General features: G+C 40.5%; 3 protein-coding genes across 3 annotated transcripts in view; all 3 read left to right on the top strand.

The window, feature by feature from the left end:
* The window catches only part of LOC125884850 (mitotic deacetylase-associated SANT domain protein-like), a 3,835-nt gene extending 1,568 nt beyond the window's left edge, over window positions 1–2,267 (top strand). Inside the window, exons 3-8 of the mRNA XM_049570111.1 lie at window positions 1–60; window positions 137–240; window positions 381–447; window positions 577–662; window positions 815–928; window positions 2,145–2,267. The exon at window positions 1–60 is cut by the window's left edge and continues 80 nt beyond it. Of these exons, the coding sequence (XP_049426068.1) occupies window positions 1–60; window positions 137–240; window positions 381–447; window positions 577–662; window positions 815–928; window positions 2,145–2,180 (467 nt within the window). The 3' untranslated portion in view covers window positions 2,181–2,267. The remainder of the gene's footprint in view (window positions 61–136; window positions 241–380; window positions 448–576; window positions 663–814; window positions 929–2,144) is intronic.
* A 2,489-nt stretch (window positions 2,268–4,756) lies between these two features.
* Window positions 4,757–8,082, top strand: lg24h1orf115 (linkage group 24 C1orf115 homolog). The gene is made up of 3 exons (XM_049570125.1): window positions 4,757–4,890; window positions 5,002–5,308; window positions 7,671–8,082. The coding sequence occupies exons 2-3, from the start codon at window positions 5,069–5,071 to the stop codon at window positions 7,809–7,811; spliced, it is 381 nt and encodes a 126-aa protein (XP_049426082.1). The 5' UTR covers window positions 4,757–4,890; window positions 5,002–5,068; the 3' UTR covers window positions 7,812–8,082.
* A 346-nt stretch (window positions 8,083–8,428) lies between these two features.
* LOC125884834 (solute carrier family 22 member 6) lies at window positions 8,429–17,720 on the top strand. Its single transcript, XM_049570083.1, has 10 exons — window positions 8,429–8,976; window positions 10,214–10,311; window positions 10,398–10,552; window positions 12,807–12,975; window positions 13,051–13,153; window positions 13,278–13,420; window positions 14,864–15,075; window positions 15,358–15,466; window positions 16,785–17,036; window positions 17,508–17,720. Exons 1-9 carry the CDS (start codon window positions 8,731–8,733, stop codon window positions 16,996–16,998), a joined length of 1,449 nt encoding a protein of 482 aa, XP_049426040.1. The 5' UTR covers window positions 8,429–8,730; the 3' UTR covers window positions 16,999–17,036; window positions 17,508–17,720.
* Window positions 17,721–17,860: the final 140 nt, after the last annotated feature.

Here is a 17,860-nt window from a genome sequence, read left to right as displayed (position 1 = left end):
ATTCACTGCTGCTGTGGACGCCGTGTGACGAGCTGGAGCGTCCTGTCAATCGTCAGAGAGGTACACATACTGATTATTGATTTTATGATCATGGTTATCACCCGATGGTTTTCTGACCGACGCCTCCTTCGTCCAGTTGAAGCTCTGATGATGATGGCTCGCTCCAGCGTGGTGCCGGGGGGCGGGGCCAGCCCAGAGTCTGCCCTCCATGTCCTATCAGAGTGCAGAGGAGACTTCCTGGTAAAGATCACTTGTGTTCTGTCTTGGTGCTAAGCTTAGCGAGTCGAGTTCTGACGGGCCGATTTGATATAAACTGTTTACTTTAGTTTCCCAAATCAAAATGGCCGCTGAGACGCTGACGTCCGTCTTTGTTCTTCCAGCTGACGGTGCAGAAACTTCTGTCAACTCCTGAGACCTCCGATGACCACACAGCGCCGCGCCATCAGGGTAAGCAACACCAGTGGCTTTCGTACAGTGCGGAAAGAAGTGCATAAATATCAAGTGTGCAAATACAGTAAGGGCGTAAATAAGTTCTATGATAATGTGTGTGTGTGTGTGTGTGTGTGTGTGTTCCAGGTGTGAGGTGGAGCGCAGCAGAGAGGAGGATGATGGTCAAATCTCTGCACCTTCATCACAAAGACTTCAGACGAGTCCATGAGACTGTGAGTGTGTGTTCAGGTTCAGACTAAGTCCCTGTCTTAGTGTGTGAGTGTGTGTGTGTGTGTGTATGTGTGTTCAGGTTCAGACTAAGTCACTGTGTGTGTGTGTGTGTGTGTGTGTGTGTGTGTGTGTGTGTGTGTGTGTGTGTGTTCAGGTTCAGACTAAGTCCCTGTCTCAGTGTGTGGAGTTCTACTACCTGTGGAAGAAGAAGCTGAGCCTGATCAGGAGGCCCCCTGCTGGACTGACCATATCACTGCCCAACACAAAGGTCAGAACCTTTGAACGTGCACACGCTGTGTTCTTCAGGATCAGTCCTGCTGATCCTCTCACTGTCAGCTGATCCTGATAGTTGTGAGTCGATGAGATTTCAGCGTTCACACTTCAGGTCCTTTCAGTGTTTACGTTAAAATCAGACTCAGTAAACTCTGGACACGGTCAGACTCGGCTGCCTCAGTGTTTCAGGTCAGGACCATCAGTGTGAACACAGACAAAACCACTGAAACCAACTTCCTGTGAACCCTCCACACACACACACACACACACACACACACACACACACACACACACACACACACCGAAACTCACACTTCCTGTCAGAGCCGTCACGTTTCTGAACAAACTGTGACTTGACATTTCAGACGCGGTCTGACCCCAGTGACTCCACTTTTATTTTCCACCCATCTGACTTCATCGATTCTTATCAGCTTTATTTTGAAAGTCAGATTTCGATGGGTGTGATCCACCTCAGCTTCCTGTTCTCAGTCTGACTCCATCATGTCAGATAAAAAGTGACTTGGAGCTTGACTGTTAGCCTCCTCTTGACTTGGGTCTTGTTGGTCTTGACTTGGAACTAAATTTGGGAATTGTTAGCCTCTTCTTGGGACTTGAGTTTTGAGCTGACTTGGGTCTTGTTGGTCTTGAGTCAAGTCCCAAGAAAAGGCTAACAATCAAGGGGCTAATGATCAAGTTCCAAGTCAAATCAAGCTCCAAGTCAAGACCAGCAAGACCCAAGTCAACTCAAAAGTCATGTCCCAAAAAGAAGCTAACAATCAAGAGGCTAACAATCCAGTTCCAAGTCAAGACCCACAAGAGCCAAGTCACCACAAAATCAAGTCCAAAAAGTAGGCTAACATTCAAGCTCCAAGTCAGGACTAACAAGACCCAAGTCAACTCAAAAGTCAAGTCCAAGTCAAATGAGTCCTAAATTCGGCTGAGTCATGAGTGAGTGAGTCAGGATTTCCGAGTCAGTCAGACCCAAAGACGTCCTCAATCCAAAAACAGGTCCAAATTTAAGACCAACAAGTCATGTGGGGAGCAACAAGTCCCAAGTCAGGTCCCAGGTGCAGAGACTGTTAAGCGTCAGATGGACACATGTTCAACAACCACACAGAGCTCTGACATGTTACAATATTTTTGTTGATAAATCAGTTATTGATCAGGTTCATGACTCTGTGCTTGTCTCTCACTCCTTCTGTGTCCCCCAGGGTCAAAGGTCACCAGGATCCCATGATGCATCATGATCCAGTGCTGGAGTGACACACTACTGACCAACACACACACACACACACACACACACACACACACACACACACAGTATCAGCTACCAGCTTCCTCTCAGGTTCAGTCCACTCGGATAAAACCTCTTATTTATTTCCTGTCTGATGTCACAAGTCATGTCGTCTTCAGACGAGCTGAACATTAAAGAACTTTCTGGAGGCAAAGCTTCGTCTGTGACGTGTTTTCTGTCAGACAGCAGCTCTGGGTTTTAAAGGTTTCAGCTCAGGTATGTTGAGAGATTGTTTTCTTACCTAATCCCCGGTCTTTGTCTTCTGCCTGCGGCCGTCAGAGCTGAGCGCGCTGCCCTTATTGCAGCCTGGGAAAAACAACAGACAACAGAAGAAGAGAAGAAGAGTCAACATGAGGCGCGTCTGTCCGTCTGCGGCTCTTTACTGTCATCGCTTCAGGGAAATTATTGTTGTGTTTTTTAAATTGTCACGTTGAAACAGGAAACAGAGACAAACACTAAAATGTGACCGTACACTGACGCAGTAAAATTCCCAAGTGATCTCTACGAGGCTAATGTAGCGTGACGAATCTGTGAAATGAACTTCCAGTAAGCTCCTGCAGCGTTAGCTTCTCCTCCGACCTCAGTGATCAAAGTGCTTTTACATTTTTAACTTTTCACAGTTAACTGTGTGTTTGTTTAACATTTGTTTGTGATCAGTTTCATGGCGTAGTTAGCTGGCAAGCTAGCCTAGCCAGCTGCTAAAGTGAAGCTTAGCATTGTCAGGTTTGTGACGAGAACATTACTGCTAGCTTTCTGAAGATGGTGAACACCACTCACCTTAATAATTTTGGAAGCTTGACGAAGCACCGAGCGTTTAGAAAGAAAAGGCTACTGAAATCTAACTTAGGCTAAGCTCTGAAAATCAGGTTAACGTTAAGCTATAGTGGCTAGCTAAGAACGCTAACAGTTATCTAAGATACTGAGGTGATTATAAAAACAATTTGTACAAAGCTAACAATGAAAAGGGAAGAGTCTAACTTAAGGATGAAAAAGCACTTCGACCACTAAAGTTGAAAGTGAAAGTAACGACGGGCTAACTGTGGAGGTGACAGGAAGTAATCAGGCATCACTTTTCACGTTAGCTTCACAATTTATATATTGAAATATTTACAATTCATTTTTGTAGCTAACACGAGTCACTCAGTGTAGCACAAATGTTAGCTTGCTTTTCAGACCTTTTGGTAGCCAGCTAGGCGGGATGAAAAAGCGCTTTGACCACTAAGATCGGAGGTGAAAGTAATAACAAAATTGCAGAGTTGACAGGAAGTAATCAGACATCACTTTTCACCGTTAGCTTCGCAACTTACATGTTGAAATATTTACAGTTCATTTTTGTACAGTGTTTGTGATAGTTTTGACAAAAACCTCAAAGTCTTAGAAGATAACCGTTAGCTACCATTAGGCATTGTGTTGCACAAATGTTAGCCTGCTCTTTAGAGCTCAGCTAGCTTAAGGTTGCTACTTAACACTTGGTGCTTAAAAGAGTTTCCACATTAAGCTTCAGTGTCATGTGACAGTGAGCAGTGAACCTTCGTAAAGCTGCTCTGCTTTTCTTTTAGTAGCGAGCTAAGCTAGCTGACTGGCTAACCTCGCTAATGACATGATCAGTAACACTGCATATAAAAACAAACAGTACAACACACAAACAACACATTTATGTACAAAGCTAAGTGTGAAAACATAATGTTAACTAACTTAAGGATGAAAAAGTGCTTTGACCACTGAGGTTGGAGGCCAAAGTTATAATGTAACTGTAGACAGGAAGTAAACAGACAACACTTTTCACTGTTGACTTTGCAATTTAAATATTGTTATTATTTACAGTTCATAATCGTGTTTGTGATAGTTTAATAACCTCAGTGTCTTAGAAGATAACGTTAGTCACTCTGACTCAACCCCGCTAACACCATGATCGGTAACTATATGCAAAAACAAACTGCACATGATCAACAGTATGTCGAAGCTAACTGTGAAACGTGCAGTAACATTAGCATTTATTAACTAAGGTTGAGGGTAAAGCTAACGTTACTGTAGACAGGAAGTAAACAGACAAACTTTTCACCGGTGGCTTTGCGACATACATGTTGATAATATTTACAGTTCATTATAGTGTTTGTGATTATTTTGATAATAACCCCAGTGTTTAAGAAGATAACCGTTCTTTTCAGAGCTTAGCTAACGTAAGGTCGGCTCTTTTTTACACTCAGCGCTTTCAAGAGCTTCCAAAGATATTAGAGTGAGTGACGTCCACCGTCCGTTAAAGTGAGCAGTAACCCTCCGTAGAGCTTAACGGAGCTTTTCTTTATTTTAGTATCCAGCTAGCTGAGCTGACTGGCTAACCTCGCTGATAAAACCATCAGTAACACTTCATTAGTCTGATCTCACGTCATACTAACTTTAGATTATTAAGGAACATTTCAGGATGACGTGACGGTGAAAGAAAAGTGCAAACACAGATGTTTTCTAAAACTATACGTTTAAATCCTGAATATAGTTCCTGATGTGGCGTTTGAACGTGTGGCTCTGTCATCAGACAGTTGAAAATGGCCTCCAGCTTGTGGCATGTTTTTCTAGTTTGTGCTGTTGACTCAGTGTTTGAGTTTGACTCAGTTTGATGTTTGCTCTGTAAAACAAACGAAGTGAAGGAGCGAACAGACGCTGAGGTGAGAAACATTCTTCTTCTGATCCTTCCTTCATGTCCCAGCTCACACTGCTTCCTGTGTCTGAAATGACTTCAGGCTACTAATAAAGTTTGACTCCTCCTCACTCCAAAGGTCCTCCTGCCTGAACACAAGGAGCTCAGAGGAGACGGCAGCCCGACAGACGAGGAGGAAACGAGGGATGGGAGTGCAGGAGAAGGAGAAGGAGGAGGACGCCGCTCCTCTGGAGGAGAAGAAGAAGCAGCAACAGAAAAGCTCCAAAGAAGTGTTTTTCTCCGTCCTGCCGGATCGATACGAACCTCTGATCGAGGAGCAGGACGAGGAGGACGAGGAGGACAGGGAGGAGACACCAGAGGAGAGGAGGATAAGGAAGGAGGAGAAGAAGAGGAAGAAGAAGAAGAAGTACAAGAAGTACAGGAAGGTAAGAAGAAATGATGACGTTTGACCTGAGGAGGGCTGATGATGATGTTCTGGTCATCAACGCTGCAACAAATAATAGAACTTTAAAAAATAATAAAACAAATTCATAAAACATGAAGAAATAAAAAAATATATAAATATAATGCCACTTTATGAAGAAATAAAAATATAACTCAAATGGAATTAAAACTAAAAATATTTTAAATATTAATTACACACAAATAAATAAAACTCATTCTAATTAATAAATATCAGCTGATGTAAAAATACAACAAAATGATAAAAATGATTAAATAAATAAAAACTAGTTTTTCTGAAGATATAATGCCTTTTTATAAATATAGAAAAACTATTACAATCAAGAATTAAAACTAGAATTATTTGAAATAATTTTATAATTATGTACAAGTAAATAAAGCAAATACATAATATGAATTAAAATTAATAAATATCAGCTAATATAAAAAATAAACAATTACATTAATAAAACATATAAAAGTAAATAATAGAATATAATAAGAATATTTAATAATCCTCAATTAAGGAAAAATAAAAGTAATAATAATGAATTATATATAATATTAATTAATTTATTCATGTGCCTCATTATTATTATTTTATTAACTTATCAAGTATTTTTTACTTTAAATCCTATCTTATGTTATATTATAAATATTATTATGTATATGTTTATTCCTAAATAATCTGGCATTTTATTTTTATATAAAATGACTGATTTGTCTCTATTGCATTAATTTGTAGCATTTTCTGTTTTTAATTCTTTGATAAATATATATATTTTCAAGTTTCTACAGTTACTGGGATTAAATGGGTTTTTTTTTTTAACAATTAATAGTTTTATTCACATATTTATTGATATATTGAAATCAATATGGCAATAATTTGTTATTACTATGAAACATAAGACATTAAAAATAGAGAAATATAAATCACAAAAAAATGACCTCTACGAATAATAATAACATTAAAATATAAACATTAAAGTTAAATTTGGAGTTTATGTTTATTTGTTATTTTAACTGTAAAACGATTAAAGATAAATCAACAAAACATCAAAACAAAAACACAAAATGAGGACAAACACATCTGTTTGTTGTTAAACATGTAAAGATGTGGCAGGAGAGTGAGGGGTTAACGGGTCGTCCTGTGTGTGCGTCCTGCGGGGAGGCGACGGATTTGACTGTCTGTTAAAGATTGACTCAGTGGACTGAGTTTGACCTTTGACCCCAACACAACAGCGCCCTATCAGCCTGATAAGATAAACGCCACCACAGAGGAAGAGGAGTAAACACAGGGTCCATGACAAACATCACTTTATATGACAATCTAAATGTAAACACATCTATGATATATAAATTATAAACAGAATAAAATGCCTCTTCAGAGGAACGAGGATAACATTCAACATAATATATATATGTACATATGTATGTATATATATATATATATATCGCTTCATATAAGAAAAAACAGTAAATTCGAAATATTAATGATGCCATAAATATTAGATAAAATAAAAAATATGAAATAAATAAAAAGCATACATAATTAAAATATAAATGAAAAAATATATAAATATCCATAATAAATAATACTAATAACTGATACAGTAAGTATCTGTTATTAGTATAATAAGTATATTTTAAAAATCAAGTAATTGTAACAAAAATAAGAAATACAATTTAAATCAAAAAATAAAATTAAATGTAAAAAAAATACCATCTTATGTAGAAATCAATGATAATGAATATACAATAATTAAATAATATACAAAAAAAATTAAATACAACATTAAGTAACAAAAAAGTATAAATTATTAAAATAAACTGAAAAATACCTCCGTAAAAGAATACAAAAACAATAAAAATAAATTTTAGATAATAAATTAAATTATAAGAGAAATAAATTATTAATTAACAATATATTCAGGTTTATATTTATATAGATAATCATATATATATATGTTCATTTATATATAAATTAACATATGAAATAATCTGAACCTTTGTTCTTGTGTCGTTCTCAGTGTCGCTGCCTTGCTCAGAGGCGGCTGAAGACACTGAACCTTTGTTCTTGTGTCGTTCTCAGTGTCGCTGCCTTGCTCAGATGCGGCTGAAGACACTGAACCTCTGTTCTTGTGTCGTTCTCAGTGTCGCTGCCTTGCTCAGAGGCGGCTGAAGACACTGAACCTCTGTTCTTGTGTCGTTCTCAGTGTCGCTGCCTTGCTCAGAGGCGGCTGAAGACACTGAACCTCTGTTCTTGTGTCGTTCTCAGTGTCGCTGCCTTGCTCAGAGGCGGCTGAAGATACTGAACCTTTGTTCTTGTGTCGTTCTCTTTGATAGAATGTGGGGAAGGCGCTGCGGCTCACCTGGCGCTGTCTCATGCTCAGCCTACAGTCCATGGCGTCGTCTTGCTCCGCCCCCCACACGGCTGTTTCTACAGTGGTGACGGAAGTCCATCGAAGCGCCGGCAGCAAAGCATGATGGGACGTGGAGCAGGAGGCGTCAGGATGAAAACAGTTGGAGGTTCTTCTTCAGTCAGATCTTCAGATGGTCGACGTGTGTTCTTTAGTTTAACGGATGATGTCATGTTGAAGGAACGTGTTTGTTTATGTTAATAAAGTTTTTGTTTCTTTAGTTTTTTATTGTCGATAAATATAAAATTTTGTTCTGAGTCATTTTTAAATGTTTAATCTTGATTTTATGCAGAACGTTCTGATGTGTTTAAGAACTTTTTATTATTGAATAAAAATAGAAGAATTCTTAAATTCAACCTGATTCTGTCAACATGTGTTTAACATGTCACTGAAGAGCCACAACATACATCCCATAATGCTTCCTCCTCTCCTTCCATAACTCCTTCACTTCACTTCACTCATTTCCTTCCTTGCCTCCTATTCTCCTGTATCTCCTCATTTACGAAAAAATACCTCCTTTCCTCCTCATTTCCTTCCCTGGAGGACACATGTGTAATACATGAGATGAACACAAGATGTCACTGTATCACTGCACTGTACACAGGCCCCGCCCCCACATGTCCTTATTATGAGAAGGGGGCGGAGCCTGTGGCTGAAAGTTGACTTTAAATTTGACCCGTGTTGTTGTTGTCAGTCTGTCCTGGAGACAGCCACAGCTGCTGGACCTGAGAGGACCGAGAGTCGGACACAGAGACATAAACAGACAGACAAACAGACAGACACAGACACAGACAAACAGACAGACAGACAGACAGACAAACAGACAAACAGACAGACAGACAGACAGACAGACACAGACAAACAGACAAACAGACAGACAGACAGAGACAGTCACAGACAGAGACACAGAACATGAGGACCATCTGAGACGTTGGGTTGTCTGTCTCACCTGGAGGACAGACGCCGTCACTGACCCGTGGGACGCCATGTCTCCGCTGCAGCTGTCCGTCTACTGGCGTCTCTCGCTCATCTTCTTCTTCACCTCCTTCCTCTTCTTTCTCGACATTTTCACGGCCGCCATCGCCGCGGCCTCCTGTCGCCATGGCAATAGCACCGGCGGCCCAGGTGTCTGGAACGGAACGCTGGCACCGAATGCCATGGGCAGCCAATCAGGGCACGGGGAAAGGTCAGAGGGCAAAGCTGATTGGAGGATGGAGAGCTGGAGTGGAGATGTGAGTGATGATGACCTCGTGTTCCTGTAGTATTTATACCCTGTAGTATTTATACTCTGTAGATGTCCTGCAGTATTCATACTCTGTAGTATTTATACTCTGTAGATGTACTGTAGTAGTTATACTCTGTAATATTTATACTCCGTAGATGTACTGTGGTATTTATACTCTGTAGTATCTATACTCTGTAGATGTACTGCAGTATTTATACTCACGTATCAGTATTTATACTCTGTAGATGTACTGCAGTATTTATACTCTAGTATTAGTATTTATACTCTGTAGATGTACTGCAGTATTTATACTCTAGTACTGATGAACCTTTACGTCATACTACAGTGTTTACAGCTTCCTGTTTTTGACTGTTTGATGCTTTGTTTGTTTAATATCTCTGTAACAGCTGCACTCATTAATCAATAAGTTTATTGACAAGATAACAATTCTGATAATCAAATCATTGCTGATCTAACTTTATTAGCAATTAGTGAAACATAGGCTGGTTAAGACATAAATTAACTTGTTCCCAAAATATAACTTGCTCCCACAAGATAACGTAGTCCCACAGTTTATGTTCCCAAAATAGAATTAACTTGTTCCCAAAATATCAGTTCTTCCTACAAGATAAGTTAGTCCCACAGTTTATGTTCCCAAAAGAGAATTAACTTGTTCCCAAAATATAACTTCTTCCTACAAGATAACAGTCCCACAGTTTATGTTCCCAAAAGAGAATTAACTTGTTCCCAAAATATAAGTTCTTCCTACAAGATAAGAGTCCCACAGTTTACGTTCCCAAATGAGAATTAACTTGTTCCCAAAATATAACTTCTTCCTACAAGATAACAGTCCCACAGTTTACGTTCCCAAATGAGAATTAACTTGTTCCCAAAATATAACTTCTTCCTACAAGATAACAGTCCCACAGTTTACGTTCCCAAATGAGAATTAACTTGTTCCCAAAATATAACTTCTTCCTACAAGATAACAGTCCCACAGTTTACGTTCCCAAAATAGAATTAACTTGTTCCCAAAATATAAGTTCTTCCTACAAGATAACAGTCCCACAGTTTACGTTCCCAAATGATAATTAACTTGTTCCCAAGCAGATTGAAAACAAAAAATAATGAGGAAATTAAAATTTAACTAAAAATAATTATGCATTAAAAATAAATAATCTTTATGCATTAATGTGTGTGTGTGTGTGTGTGTGTGTGTGTGTGTGTGTGTGTGCGCGCGTCAGTCAGTGTGTGGTTGGACAGACTGGTTGTCGTACGGTCAGACTCTCTTCATGCTCGGCCTGCTGCTGGGATCTCTGGTGGGAGGAGCCATATCTGACCGGTACAACACACACACACACACACACACACACACACACACACTCCTTTGATGTGCTCCTATACTGTGACCATTGTGTGTTTGTGCAGGTATGGGAAGCGCCCGGTGCTGCTGGTGTGTGTGTGCTTACACGCCGTGTGCGGCCTGGCACCGGCCATCCTTTCTCATCCCTTTCTCTTCCTCGCCGTCCGCTGCCTGACGGGCGTCTGCTGCTGCTGCATCAACGTCTGCTCCTTCAGTCTGGGTAACGCAGCCTCCTCCTGTCCCCCTTTACCTAACCAGCCCGCTCAGTCTGGGTCACCGCTCTTCGGATGAGTTTTATCAGAGCGCTGTGGGACGCACTCTGAAACATGAAACGTGTCCCACATGAGGTCACGCTGACCGTGCTGAGCACTAATGAGGCAGGATGGGCTCCAGCAGCGTCCTGACCTCTGACCTCTGCTGAGGAGACTTGTGGACAGACTGAGGGCAGCAGGTTCACCACAGAAGAAGAAAAACCTGCTTCAGATTATAAACATATTCAGAAACAGGTTTTTATTTTGTCCAGTAAAACGTTTTCTTGTCAATGTTTCACGCATCTGTTCGTCCTGACGACTTTAAACATTTACCTGAAGGGGAAACATTGGCACGGTGCCGCAGGAAAGGTCAGAGGTCACCTGTGTTTATATGTGAATAAACGTTCCAAAATTCATTCATATATAATCAGGTGGCTGATCTTCAACTTCAGTTTGTAAAAGGAAACCATCATCATCATCACATTTCATTCATCATGTCTCATTATTTCTTGATGTGTATATTTATATAACCTGCATGTCCTTGGACTGAGGGAGAAAACTCGAGCACCCGCAGAAAACCCATGCTGATGTAATTCATATGTATGTATGTGCACGTCAAGAAATAAATTAGACATCATGAAAGTCGTACATATCCCTCGTATTGTAAAACGATGCAATCATGTGACGAACACAATGATGAGCGATCTGTGAGGCGGCAGGTTGGACCAGTGGATGGGTCACAAAAACACAAGTCTTTCGCCTGGAGACGCATGTTCGGAACTGCATGAACTTTAAGTTTAAAAAACGTCCTCACCATGTTTTTGTTCGTAAACCTAACCTCCGTAACTTCAGTACGTTAATTATGTTAATAAAGTAACTACACGTTTTTTTCTGGATTGTTTTTTTTTTTTTTTTTTTGTATTTGTTTTTATAGCTCCGGGCTGACGATAGTCGGAACCAGAGATGATATATTTTTGGCCATCCATCCCATTCTCTTGAATGTCATATCATCGGAAGGCCTTGAGTTAATGTCTTTGAATTTGGCACAAATGTCCACTTGGACACAACAGTGAACTAATTAGATTTTGGTGGTTGTAGCTCAAAGGTCAAGATCACTGTGATCTTGCAGCTGTCTTATTCTTCTGAATGCGATATCCTGAGAAGGCACAAACATAAACTTGTAATCAAGGATGAAATGATTAGATTTTCGTGATTGTAGGTCAAAGATCAAGATCATTGTGACCTCGCATCCATCCGCATTCTCTTCAATGCTACATCTCCAGAAGGCCTTGAGGGAATTTCCTTTAATTTGGTCAAAGGTCAAGATCACTGTGACCTTGCAGCTGTCTTATTCCTCTGAACATGATACCTCAAGAAGTCCTTAAGGAGTTTATTCAAATTTGGCACAAATTCAGAGTCACTGATAAACTTCTGGTGGTCAAGGGTAACTGTGACCTTGCATCCATTTCATTATTGTGAACATCACATCTCATGAGCATCCTGAGGGAATTTCTTTGAATTTGGCATAAACGTCCACAAGACAGACGCAAGGTCACAGTGAATTTGACCTTCGACCACCAAATTCTAATCAGTTCATTTTTGAGTTCAAGTGAACATTTGTGCCAAATTCAGACATTCAGTCGAGGCCTTCTGAAGATATCAAACTCACAAGAATGGGACAAGAATGAACAGATTAGATTTTGGTGGTCAAAGGTCAATATGACTCCGTCCGTTGCATTCTCATGAACGCGCTCTCTCAAGAACACCTTAAGGGAATTTTCAAATTTGGCACCAATGTTCACATGGACTTAAGGATGAAGTGATTATATCTTGGTGGTTGTAGATTACAGGTCAAGATCATTGTGACCTTGCATCCATTGCATTCACATGAATGCTATATCTTAAGAATGCCTTGAGGCCTTCGAATTTGTCACAAACGTCTCCAAATTTGTCATGAACGTCCACATTGAGTGACTGATAAACTGATTAGATTTTGGTGGTCAAAGGTCACTGTGACCTTGCATTAATTTAATATTGGGATTTCTCCAGAACACCTCGAGGGAATGTCTTCAACTTTGGAAAGAAAAAAACCGCCCCCCCTCCGCATGGTGTGGGTTCTAACGACTCCCTTCTCTGGGGAGCAGGACAGAGGTCCTCACAGGTCCCCTCGGGTCCTGGTCCCTTCAGACAATCTGAGTAAACTGGCCTGTGTCTGTGTTGCAGCGGTGGAGTGGACCCCGCCCGCCGCCCGGCTCTGGCCGCCGGCCTTTCTACCATTCTGCTTCAGTCTGGGGACGATGGGCGGAGCTCCGCTGGCCTGGCTCAGCACCACCTGGACACAGCTGCACCTGTCGCTGGCTCTGCCTCAGCTCCTCTGTCTGCCGCTCTACCTGTACGTACACACACCTGTACACACACACACACACAAACTTCTGTCCTCAGGGTCTTTGTTGCTCCGCCTCTTCAGGTCGATCCCAGAGTCTCCTCGCTGGCTGTTGTTAAGGAGGAGGACGGATGTCTTGGACCATTACCGTAGCAACAGCCCTGAAGACAAACAGCGTCTGGACTTGGTGAACACACACACACACACACACACACACACACACACACAGTTTCAGTTCAAGGTAAACTCAACAGGAATCTGTTGGTTAGCCAACAGTGTGTGTGTGTGTGTGTGTGTGTGTGTGTGTGTAGCTGTTGGACTCGACGTGGTCCGACCTGCAGAAAGCCACAGAGGCTCAGAAGGAGCAGCCACCTGGAGGCCACGTCCCCAGTGACATCATCCACCTGAGACACCCGACCGTCCTGCTGCGGCTGTTTATCATGAGTTACCTCAGGTAACGTGTTTACAGAATCCTCCAAGAGCTTGAACACGTAAATTATATTAAAAAAACATGAAACTAGTATGAAACTACAATAAACTGTACGAGCCACTGTTTGGGAAAAAAACAAGAATAATAATGAAATATTTTGATGATAAACTTGAAGAATATTTCAATAATAGTTTGAGGAAAAATTTGAAATGTTTTGCAAATCAAGTTGTAATATTGTGAGACTAAATTTGTGATATTTTTGAAATGATAAACTCCTTAAATTTTGAGATGAAGTCGTAAAATTGTTAGAATAACTGTGAGATATTATAGGAATAAAGTTGCAGAAATTTGTAATATTTTAAGAATAAAATCCTTATATTCTAAATATGACATTGCATATTGTGAGATTATATTTGGGATTGTTTTATAAATGAAGTTGTAAAATTTGGAGAATAAAGTCGTAATAACTGGAGAGTAACGACAAAATATTTTGAGAATTTAGTCGTTCTATTTGTGAATATTTTACAGATAAAGTATTAAAATTTCATTTCAAGTCATATTTTAAGAATGAAGTAGTTAAATCATGAGATTAAGTTGTAATATTTTGAAAACAAATTTGGGATATTTTATGAATGAAGTCGTAATATTTTAAAAATAAAGGTGCATATTGTGAGATAATATTTAGGATTGTTTTAGAAATAAAATTGTAATAATGTGAGAATAAATTTGTAAAAAATTGAGAATAAAGTAAATTATATTTTGAGAAAATATTTTGGATTATTTTAGAAATAAAGTTGTAAAATTTCATTTCAAATTATTATATTTTTAAAATGAAGTTGTAATATTTTGAGAATAAAGTCGTAATATTTTAAAGAAAATAAAGTCGCAATATTGCGTGAATATATTTAGGATTTCTTTATGAATAAAGTTGAAATATTTGGAGAATAAAGTCAAAATATTGTGTGAATAAATTTGTAATATTCAAGAATGAAGTTGTAATAGTTTGATGATAACGCTGAACTATTTTGCAAACCAAGTCGTAATATTTTGAGAATAAAGTCATAAAATTTGGAGAATACACTCAAACTTGTGATATGTTGGGACTTCAATAACACTGTCAAAATAAGGTCGTAATATTTTGAAAATTAACCCTGTACAAATACAACTCTAACTGTCTGACAAGAAGTCTGTAAAATTTCAAGAACAAAATCAAAATATATATATTTTTTCAATTCAGAAAAAAAATCGTGTGTAATGGTTCCTGAAGCTTTCAGTGACATGGTGCAGCTCAAACAGGCCAGACGAGGCGACAGAGGATGAAGGTACCTTGACTCCAGGTGAGAGTCAGGAACAGATCAGGTTCAGGTTCAGACGGCTGGAACAGAAAGATAGAAGAATCGACACCAGTGAAATAATGTGTTGCTAGGACCAGATTCAAGCTGAGATGTAAAACCTGTGTTTCTGCAGTGCGGCGTCGGCGCTGACGTACTTTGGCATCTGCATGAACATCGGCTCATTCGGCGTGGGCGTCTACTCCGCCCAGTTCTTCTCCGGCCTATCAGAAGCTCCCTGCCTGCTCGTCCCATTGGTCCGCCTGGGACGCCGGCAGATCAGCATGCTTGCCCTGTTCCTGAGTGGAGTGGCCTGCTTCCTGTCATTACTGCTGTCCAGATACAACGGTGAGCGGAGGAGTGTAAAACACCTGCAGTGTTGTTCTGTAGTCATACTCTCCACATGCTGTATTTTTACCTTGACTGATTCTGGAGTCTAAAAGTTGAATGATATGAGCAGTGCAGCTGGTTGTAAAGGTGTACAGTGGGGTATCGTCTGCATAGAGTCTGATGATTTATTGGCATGTTTACCATATTAGCATTAGCTTATCAGCTCTGCACTGACCCAATCCTAACTGACATATGATTGATCGGTGATCAGACATCAGGTGATGTTTACTGTGCGTGCAGGTGAGCCAGTGCTGGTGATGAGTCTGGCTCTGCTGGGGAAACTCTGCATCCTGGCTGCCACCTTCATCTCCATCCTGTACAGCATCGAGCTCTTCCCCACCGTGGTCAGGTACAAACTGTCATCACATCATTGTTTTATCCTGTCAGACATTTGTGTGAATGAGGAAACTCCTTTAAGGCCTTCTTGAGATATCGTGCTCACAAAGATGTGATGAAAGCAAGGTCACAGTGAAGTTGACCTTTGACCTTTTGGACAAAGAATGTCATCACATTATTATTTTATCCTGTCAGACATTTGTGGAAAATTCTGTTGTAATAAGCATATGAAATCTTGAGTTAAGGTATAAAACATGTTTTGTGAGGTCACTGTGACCTTTGACCACCAAAGGTCTATCAGCCCATCGCTGTGTTCAAGTGGACGCTTGTGCCAAAATTGAGAAAACTTCTTTAAGGCCTTCTTGAGATATCAAATTCAAGAGAATGAGATGGATGCAACATCAGTGACCTTGACCTTTGACTACCAAAGTCTAATCAGTTCATCGTTGAGACCACTAAATTCAGCTTATTCTTGAGTCCAAGTGGACATTTGTGCCAAAGGCCTTCTTGAGATATAGCATTCATGAGAAGGCAATGGATAAGGTCACAGTGACTGGATTATACTTGCACAGATGATAGTGCATGGATCTTTGGTGGTTAGGGTTTCAGTAACATGACCTGAATGGTTGAATTGTGGAGTGTCCAACAAGCGAGCAATGTTTAACATTGGTATGTAGGGAAGTCAGCGGTTGACCATTAATCAGTACACTGTCAGAACTATTTTCTACCCATTACACATGGCGATCTATAGGTTCATTTTGCCTTCTCTTCAGTTTCCTGCACTTGGCACCACCTGGGTTTGGTGGGAGCTTCCGTTAGCTAGTGATGCTGCCAGTGACACCATCCCAACCCAACAGTGTTGCTGTGGAAACATGGTGCCCACCCTCCGTTGTCTCCCCCGAGGTCACCCCGATGAGTAAGAAGCTCAATTTTGAGCCAGAAACCCCCTTTAAGTGTTAGCTCTGTTAGCACTGTGGCTAGTGGTGCTAACAGAGCTAACAATGCTAAAGAGGGTTTGCGGCGCAAAATGAAGCCACTCACTTACTTACTTGAAACTGACATCCCCTGTTGGTGCGTCCATATTCACAAAAGTTAAAACATTTAAATTTTGTTGTTTTTATCATCTGAATGTGGCACTAAAATTTTCTCCAAGTCCCCGAACAAAAGAGTACCAGAAGAGTAACCAAAGGAAACCTCAAAATGGCCAAAAAACACAAGACGTTTAAATAAATCCATGTTTATCTAGAAATGAGCCATTGTGACATCCGACTGATTCTGACAGAACACGACATGTGTATGTATATAAGGTTGATCGTGTCATCCTAATACAGACAGCGGTGTGTGTCCCTGGTCAACCTGTGTTTCCGGCTCGGCTGCCTGGTCAACTCCCTTGTACCCTCCAACCCGAATGGAGCAATCTCATTGGCTGCCATGGTGGTGTACAGCAGTGGACCGATCATAGGCTGCGGTCTGTGCCTGCTGCTGCCGGAGACCAGCGGTGTTCCGCTGCCTGATTCAGTGGAGGACTGTGACAGGCAGCCTTGATCCCGCCCACCCAGCGTGAGCGCCCTTTGGAGAACATGGTGAGGAAACATACATGCTGGCAGTGAACCTTGGCTGGTCCATGGCCAGACTGAGCCAGCCAGAGTCTTGGCTAGGCCCAATGTCCAAAAACAAGTACTTCTGAGTTAGCAATATTTTATCTTGTTATTGTTGCTAAAATTGGTCAACTTTGTTGCCATAACAACAAACATTAATAATCTTAAATAAAGTTTGAAAGGTAACATCTGATCAGGTTTTGGACCTTGTCCACTTTAGTGTAGGATCAGCTGTACACTGACCTGGCAGAGATGGCGGCTATGTTGTCTTTCCATAGATCAGTGTGTTGTTCCGTCAGTCACATTTCTTCTCCTGATGTTTTAGAACCAGGAAGTCACGTAGTCAAACTAAACATCAACTCTGAAGTCTCATAACCAACTCCATCACACACACATTAACAGCGTCACAGTCAATCATTGTGTTAACTCATGGTGTGTGTGTGTGTGTGTTTTCAGGAAGCCGGTGAGCAGCCGAAACAGGAAAACAGAGACCATCCCCGCAGAGAAAGACGACACACACACAGGACTGACATGAACACACACACACTGTTGAGTGATGATGATGATGTTATGTGACGAGCAGTTGGAGGGCGGCCAACACTCGAGAGGACGTCTGTGTCTCATTCTTTATGTTTTTATCACCATGAAAATAAAATCAGATCAAGTTTTCTCCCTTGTCGTCATTGTTCTACAAGTTATCTTAGCATAAAGACTTGGAACAGAGGCTAACAGCTAGTTTATTTTAGCAAACAGACTTGGAACAGAGGCTAACAGCTAGTTTATCTTAGCAAACAGACTTGGAACAGAGG

The sequence above is a fragment of the Epinephelus fuscoguttatus genome, linkage group LG24, assembly GCF_011397635.1.
Source record: "Epinephelus fuscoguttatus linkage group LG24, E.fuscoguttatus.final_Chr_v1".
NCBI lineage: Eukaryota > Metazoa > Chordata > Actinopteri > Perciformes > Serranidae > Epinephelus > Epinephelus fuscoguttatus.
The sequence above is the reverse complement of the archived record's forward strand: the minus strand, read 5'-3'. Positions and strand labels throughout refer to the sequence as shown.

What these genes read in the sequence shown, in the direction of transcription:
- lg24h1orf115 (XM_049570125.1), top strand. Translation starts at nt 5,069, where the DNA reads ATGGGAGTGCAGGAGAAGGAGAAGGAGGAGGACGCCGCTCCTCTGGAG. An exon ending in AGTACAAGAAGTACAGGAAG is followed by an intron (nt 5,309 to 7,670) that starts GTAAGAAGAAAT and finishes TCTCTTTGATAG; the next exon opens with AATGTGGGGAAGGCGCTGCG.
- LOC125884834 (XM_049570083.1), top strand. Translation starts at nt 8,731, where the DNA reads ATGTCTCCGCTGCAGCTGTCCGTCTACTGGCGTCTCTCGCTCATCTTC. An exon ending in CGTCTGCTCCTTCAGTCTGG is followed by an intron (nt 10,553 to 12,806) that starts GTAACGCAGCCT and finishes TCTGTGTTGCAG; the next exon opens with CGGTGGAGTGGACCCCGCCC. An exon ending in ACTGCTGTCCAGATACAACG is followed by an intron (nt 15,076 to 15,357) that starts GTGAGCGGAGGA and finishes CTGTGCGTGCAG; the next exon opens with GTGAGCCAGTGCTGGTGATG.